Source organism: Eleutherodactylus coqui, chromosome 5 (genome assembly GCF_035609145.1).
Source record: "Eleutherodactylus coqui strain aEleCoq1 chromosome 5, aEleCoq1.hap1, whole genome shotgun sequence".
NCBI classification, from domain to species: domain Eukaryota; kingdom Metazoa; phylum Chordata; class Amphibia; order Anura; family Eleutherodactylidae; genus Eleutherodactylus; species Eleutherodactylus coqui.
The window spans coordinates 60,309,173-60,317,305 of NC_089841.1; the positions used below are offsets into that span (position 1 = coordinate 60,309,173).

Consider the following 8,133-nt stretch of genomic DNA (forward strand, 5'->3'; position numbering starts at 1 on the left):
AGATTGGGGGTTTACAACTTACATCAAACACTATAGAACTATCCCAGCAGGACTGTCATAATACAATATGGGGTAATTATTGGGTTGGGTAGTGAGTGGTGAGTCATTGGCACTGGATTGGTGCTATGAGATTGTCCAAGGTTTTCTTACATTACGTAGGGGATCATGGGAGGAAACTTTCATTAAAGGGACAGTAAACCTATTATTTATTCACTATTTACAGTCTGGATGTTGCTCTTTTCAGCTGGTGCATGGTTAATTGTAGGGTCTTCGAGAGGATGACTGCTTCTATTATCCTTACCCTCCTTTAAAATGATGAGTGTTCTTCAAACTGATATGGACAGATGGTATGGGACACTTAAGAAATGGGCTCAGTTTGCCTCTTATTGTGGAGAATTTATAGTTCTGGTCAAGACCCCTTTTAAGAACAGTGAAGGCCATTAATAAGTAATGATAAATTTGCTATAATTTATGTAAGATGTATAAGAGTCAACAAATAGATAAAATGTGGATGAACTTTGACAATCCAGCTACTATGGATATATAGGTTACAGTTACGATTGCCAATAAGTCTGGAAGGGTAATGTTTATCCTTGTGGAGATGACCAAAATGGAAAAGCTCTTTAGGAAATAAATTATGTAAATGAGGTGTTGAAAAATGCCTCTGTAGTGCTTTCCTATAAGTCAATGTCTGACCTTTTAACAGGCCTTCCAACTCAAGATACACCAGTACCCAACTCTACTAAGGATGTAAACCAAACCAGAGTCTTCTCCAGAAAGTCTTCTGTCTGTACATAGGTATCTTTTCCTTCTGGAGAAGACTTTAGTTTGGCTTATATCTTCAGTCATGTTGCAAAGGCTGTTAAAAGGTCAGACATTGACTTATAGGAAAGCTACCTTTCAATGCGTGGTGGTATAGAGGCATTTTTCCATCTCCCATTGACAATGAGGTGTATGGCATTGGGGCATTGAAGGTTCCACATTATCTGGATGGCCAGTGATTACCCACTTTGTACCTGATCATAGCTTTACTCCAGCAGTCAATTTCACTTTTTTCAGTGACCCCTTAGATAAGAATATCCTATAACCTAAAAAGTAGGATTCAACAGCAGATCACCAAACCAAGAGGTTATACAGGATTAAAAAAACAGTGCCACATCTGTCCACAGGCTGTGTCTGGTATTGTAGCTTGGCTCCACTGAAGTGGAGCTGTAATATAATACACAACTTTTGGACAGGCAGTGACACTCTTTTTAGAAAGAAAACAGCCATGTTTTATTAATTCCAGACAGCCCATTTAAATGCTTGCTTTCCTCTATTGACCACGAAAATTAGAGTGATCTGGAATGACATAGAAGAGTCTACAGAGTTTTGTGTGGGAAAACTTTTACCAAAAAGATGTGTACATATTTGTTTATACACAGAGAACAAGTGCATCTAAAGTAAGTGTGTTATCTATGGCTGCTGGAACCCAAACCTTTGGTTTCATGATCCTTCAGAGAAGTCACGCACCATATGCTCTGAATAGAAGGACTACTAGAACTTATGAAATATGTTTTTAAATTGACCCACTGATCCCAGAAAATCGAAGATGACCATACTGCTTCTCTAACTACCTGATGTTCACTGTGTATATGCATTAGTAGTCTACAACACTACATGCTGCTCTGATTGGTCAGTACTTTCCATGTGAGCAGCGCTAGGTGATCAGAGCAGTGTGTAGTGGTTTAGACTACCAAAGCACAGTGTGCATCATGTAGTTGGAGACGTGGTGGGGCCATCTTCCATAGCTCAAGAAGGAATGGCATGGTGTGACTGCTACCAGCTACTTTTTCCTTTTTTAGTTGGCCCCATTGTTCACTACTGTGCCAGTCCAACTTTGAATTGAGTGCTGGTTAGGGAAACACTGTTTGACAGCTGATTCTTCTAATATGGGGTTGTCAGGCAGTGAGCCCCTACCAACCAGTTTGTGTCAATTTACTTAGGCCTTAAGCTTAAAGTGAAATTGTCAGATGGCAGAGAAACATCCAGGAGGCTTGACAGGGGTTCAAACCAAGCATCTTTTTGTTTTAACAGTCCATCAGCACCAAATTTGTCTTCTAAAGGCCCTCTCACATGAGTCAGTGATAATGAAAGAATGTTGGTCAACCTTATCATTGGTCCGTGTAAACAGGGCAGTGATGAGCCAACAAACGAACAAACTCTCCTTTGTGAGCTGATCAGTTCCTTCGTGCTGCCAAGAAAAATCATTATTGGCAACTCATTTCCCCATGTTAACACTGAATCGGCTAGTGTGAAGGCCTTGAACTGATCGCTAATCTTGTTGACTATAGGTCAAATGGTTCACATCAAGCCAAGTAACACCACACTACCAAAAGAGTAATTCATTGCCTCCATTGGAAATCCTGGCAGAGTTCACAGGATGAATAATGCTGAATTTTAACTTGAAAATTATAGAAACCATGGTAAATCCCGACGAAACCCACTAAAGGTCAATAGGCCAGTCAAGGGCTGTCGATGCCCGTTCTGCAATGGATCCAGCAATGTATCATGGTTTCCTTTATGAGACCACAGTGCAAGTGTAGGCCAAGCCTGTTTGGGCCTATTTTCTCCTTCTGAATGGCTTAGAATGTGCTACATAAAATACCCTGACAACCATACCACAAAGTTGAATAGTGTGACCTTCCACTAACCTTGAGATCTATTGTGGAATTAAAAAATATCTTGATACCTTCAAGTCCGCACAGTCTGAGATTTATTGGCACCATAGTTTTGGATGTCACATGACCAGGCTGTCCAACTATTGTCACCCCAAAATATGTTAGTAGCACAAGAAGCATGTCCCTCCATGTAGCAACACATGGACAGCATCGTCATACGATATCCAGGCCCCATTTTAGAAATTATCATCATTGTTGTTTTAATGGAAGTGAAAAGAATCAAATAAAAAAAAAAAAAATCACATTTGAAATGAGCAGCCTCAAAACACATGCATGTTTTCATTCATGCAAGGCGAAGCACAACCTCCCTTACTGACACGCGTGTTATGTGTGCATATGTCGCTGCTGAGAGCTTAGCCTACAAATCCAGATTAGAAAGAAAAGAGCAGAGAAGGGGGGTTCTGTGCATTGTTTACAAAGATAGAGAAAAGACACCAGATAGAGGCCTCGCTAACCTTGTATCGTAGAACTTCCTGTCCATGCTCCATGTTTGCATAAGGTTCTTGGTTTAGATTCCTATGAATGAGCTTTTGGACTTCTTGCGTATATTTTATTTTAGACTTTTGCTAAACCTTTGTTTTCTTCATTAACATTGATGCAAAAGATTTCCTACCACAATTTGTAGCAATTCCATGACTTCCAGCTAAAATAGAATCTTTAAGTGTTCTATCTCTCTGGTAGGTGGTGTAATATCCATCAGCCCTTATATATAGTAGGGTTCTGGGCCTTAAACATAAATGGGACCTCAGACAAAGTCATACTATCCCCTGTAGAGGAGACCACACTAGACTGTTCGAGATTGGGAGTGGTGATAGGCAAGGAGATATCTCATGGGCATGGATGGTTGATGAGATGTCTTCCAGTCTTTGAACCTCCTTAGTGGTGGACATTATCCTTCACTTTGTTCTTGTGTTAAATACAAGGGGATTGTCCAACATGCTGGAAAATGTCCTTGTAAAATACAGGGTACTTCTAAAATACTATATCGATGGAAACTCAATCACCTACTCAAGAGCAGAGATGTTTCTGGACAGACAGATTTCTCACCAACCAATAAATAGTTGGTAAGACTTCTTCCAGTTCGGGGACTTCCTTGGGCACCACTATTATAGGATCATTAGAAGAAAAGTATCCAACATGGTGGAGAATTTCCTTGTAGTGTTTGATCATTTTAGGTAGTCTGATATTATGGAAACAACCTCTCCAAGGTGGTGGGAAGCCATTAAAGTACCACGGTCAGTGTTTTGAGGGAAGCAAGTCAAAGTATGATAAACAGTAATGAAACTGTGTATTCATTTTAGTGTTTAGGCCTCTAATCCTTTTAACTTAGTAGTGTATTAAGGTGCCCATAGCTGTTGGCTGAATTCTCATTTGACCGACAGCTATTTCTCCCAGCTCTCGTATACATCTGTACACATAGTCCAGCTGAACGTCCATGTGTTTTACATGGTAACAGCGGAGAAAGCCCTCGACAGAGAGTTCTGGCAGTGGCTTATCTCCAAGGGAAACAAAAGCATCGGATGTTCAAATTCAAGGTGCTCAAGACTTCTCGATGTTGGGGGAAAGTTGCAAGGCCCCCATACACATATGACAGTCGCCTGCTCCTGCTGAAATCTGCAGGTATGGACACCTTTGTCTAATATGTATGTGGGTCCTTTACAAAGAATATACCTTTCTGCATACAATGGAGGCAGACTTTTTGTGCCAAAATGCACAATGGCTGTCTTGACTGCACTTAGGCAACAAATCCAAACAAATGACACACACAATCTAATGATTTTACCACTACAGAGTTACATCCCTTTATTAAACCACTGCCTCATCCCAAGTCACCTCTAAAAAAATGAATTTTTTAAAATTTTAGGATGGGAAACCTCTTGTAATAATGGCGGCCAATGGAAATTTTTTACTTTCTAAGTATAAAAAAATGTATATAGATAAAGGAAACCAAAAAAATAAATAAATTCTGACAAGGGCCCCATAGAGAAGGGACTAAAGTCATTCACTCACAGGAAGGAAATTCAGCAATAAAGGTATGAGGGATATATAGATCTACTAGAGAAAAAGGAGTACGACAATAAATGGGAAAACAGCAATAGAAAAGGCAGACTAGGTTAATATAGGAAAACTAGTTTCTTTATTGAAAGATTGTTGTATTAGTATTTGTGAAACTGAGTGTAACAGAGTCATGCACACGATACAAAAGGCAAGCCCACCATGCTTTGGAGGGGCACAACAGAACAAAAGCGGCATACAATGAGTAGATGTGTAGGCTACAGCACAGTACATTTCAGCAAAGGGTACGTCTCTACAGAGAGATTTACATCAGAAAAAACTAGGTAATGTAAAAAAAATACAGAACATGCTTTAGTCTTAGTACATGAAAATAAAAAGGTGAAAGGTCCACGACTAAAGGCTTTCAGATACAGAACATTACCCACAAAATAAGAACAGGAAGTAGTTTTTATAGCACAGCAGAAAAAAAGGATACCCCTGTTAAATGGATTATCCATTTTGCCCACAAATTCCAATTTTTAAAAAAAATATTTTTTGTATTTACTAACATTTTTTGGAATTTTTTTTAGCCAATATCAGTCCTTCTCAATGATAGTTGACTTTGCTATGTTGTGCAACGTGTGCCTACACACGTTGCAATCCATTAAAGTTTCCCCATCATTGTTGCAGCTGGTAGACTGCAGACAATAGATTTCGATTGTTCCAAAATACAATAAGGAAATGGACTATTCCCATATGCCCCTTTTGGTATCTTACTGCATATAAAACCAGGACCGAGGCCTGGCCTCCCCAAAGAGCAAAATGAATCCACTTAACAGAAATTTACAGTGTAATGTACTCAGCTAAACAAGATGAAGATACAAATAAAAATGGCTGTTACTCTCTACAGCTCTACTGAATGACTAGGTTCTATGTTACTACAATGAGACTACAAAGAAAAAAAAAAACAGGTCCAGGGTTACATTCTCTACAGTTTTCAACAAGAAAAATATGATTTTAGGAAATTCATTTTAAAGCATCAGTATCCTCTTGTTGCAAGGCTATAATGCCCAGAGCTCTGGCTCCAGATGGCTTTACAGGCTTAACGTTATTGCTCTATTATTGGCACCCAAGATTCAAAAACTGCTATGGGAATTTTTTTTTTCTTTAAATTTGTTTAACTACTGGTAAAAGCGGACAATTTTTTGCTTAAAAAAAAATATAATAAAAAAACGAATATTTTTTTTAAAAATGAGACAGTGAAACAAAAGCCTCTATTGGAGCCTAAAGGTGGTGGCAGTGATAGTGGCAGCAGAGGGGAAGGGGAGGAGGATAATAATTGCATTTGCATGCAAGCAACAAGGGTAACCCAGAAAGTAAACCTTCTCCATCAACAAAGAAAAGGGCAAGCAGCCATGAAAAAAGGGGATACTGCAGCTTAATTAAAGAACAATGTTGTCTTCAGATGGAAACAGGAAATGGTTAAGAGGGTGTCACAATACAGGTATATGCAGAGGCAGAGGACTACACCAAGAGCAGCATGTTGGGTCATTCACTGAGCTACACAATGAAGGAAAAAAAAAAAGAATTGATAAATGCAAATGTAAAATCCCATAGTCAATAAAGCTTTTTTTTTGTTTTTTTTTTGTTTAAGGGTTGATTTTTTTTTTTTTGCATGCATACAGTTTAGATGCGTAATAATAAAATTATACAGATTTTTTTTATTTTATTACTGGGGCATCATCCCAATGACTAGCCAATACTCTCACACTCACCAGGCTGGAGAGGACAGGAAATTATTGAAGAGCAATGATCTGCTGACCTCACCAGTGGAGGAAGGACAAGTCTGTATTAGAATGCAGGACAGTGGCTAGTCCACACACACCACCTATATATATATATACACACACATGTACTCCTAGTGATGACATACAGTGCACAGTAATCCCAAACATAATATATCCTACACCTGAGATCTATTGCAATAACCTCTAATCTAACGCCAACCGCCAGCTGTAATTGAGCTGGTTAAAAATAAATGCACTGTGCCATGATTAAAAATGTCAGGTCATCAGCAATTTGCATTGGGTGGGGGGAGGGAGTGTTTGATAGCCTATGTACATTTTACTAGCTGCTGTATTCCAATACTTAAGCATCTGCTAGATCATAACAACAATCCCACATACCGGTGACACCAGCCCCCTCCCCTTCTTTTAAATGCACCCCAGCACCCCCTGAGCTGCAGCCACCGGTTTTTGCAAGAGAATTTGGTGACAGTAGTAAAAGCAGCTGATGAGAGGATGAAACAGAAGCATTGAGGAGGGGGTGGCTCCACAAACAGTAATTGGAACTGATTTTACCTTAAATAAAACAGTATACAGCATAGGTCTAAATAAAATTATGATTTAACATATATATTCAGGATATAGAAACCGATGCTGCAGAACACTCCATAGAATGCAATGTTGCGGCAATGTATCCATACAGCATGTATTTATAAATAATAAATAGATACAATGTATCCATTACACTATAATCAACAGGAATATGAGTTAAAATGTATTCATATAGCACAATATATACGTGTATTTACAATAAGGTATAATTTATCTATTCATATGGAGTTTACTTGATTTGATGGCCCTTGATAAAAAATACAAAGTATCCATACAACATAATATTGGTATGTTTCCACGCATCTAATGAGAAATAAATACAAGGTAGCATAATTCAGATAGTCAACAGGATTGACTGGATGGTATTTCAAAAATCATACATTGTATCCATGCAGAATATTAGGTGCATGTAGAAATAGATACAATGTATCCATAGAGCAGATATACTGTGTATATCTATAAATAGATACAAGGCACACAAGCAGAAGATTTCAGACCTCAAGGACCTGGATGATCAACATATCTGCCCTCTCCCTCCCTCCTATGTCAGGCACACCATAGCATTCAGTGCAATCCCCCCCACCAGAAGCCACCACCACCGTACCTCGGTTCCGTACAGAGCCAAAGACTGGAAGAACAAGATATCCTACGTGGACTAACACCATGCTGGCAGAGACAGTGCTTGCAACCCTTGGTGCTGATCACTGTGACTATATGGACAGGCTGATCCTAGTCTGCGTGCTCCTACTGCTGGCTGGGAGACAGATGGCCCATTGGTAATGGTCCTTTCAAATCCCCCCTATATACATTCAAATGTGCTGCAGCTGCCTCAACACAAAGGGAGGGGGCTTGGAGCTACCTTCTACAGCTCCCCTAAGACAAAGCAGCCCAACCAATGAGCTCGGAGCTGGGGGGAGGGTGTGCAAGCTCCCTGCAGTCTGTCTGGGTTAGCTTGCTTCATTGCATTGGATTTATCATCTTTTTTTTCTCTAAGATTTGTTAATCAATGAAACAATGACTTG

At 39.4% G+C, this 8,133-nt stretch overlaps 1 protein-coding gene across 2 annotated transcripts in view; it reads right to left on the reverse strand.

Annotated features, from left to right (window-relative positions):
- Positions 1-7,913, reverse strand: part of ARK2C (arkadia (RNF111) C-terminal like ring finger ubiquitin ligase 2C) — a 109,796-nt gene extending 101,883 nt beyond the window's left edge. For both annotated transcript variants that reach the window (XM_066601846.1, XM_066601845.1), the window contains exon 1: positions 7,716-7,913. In XM_066601846.1, the coding sequence (XP_066457943.1) occupies positions 7,716-7,776 (61 nt within the window). In that variant the 5' untranslated portion in view covers positions 7,777-7,913. The remainder of the gene's footprint in view (positions 1-7,715) is intronic.
- Positions 7,914-8,133: the final 220 nt, after the last annotated feature.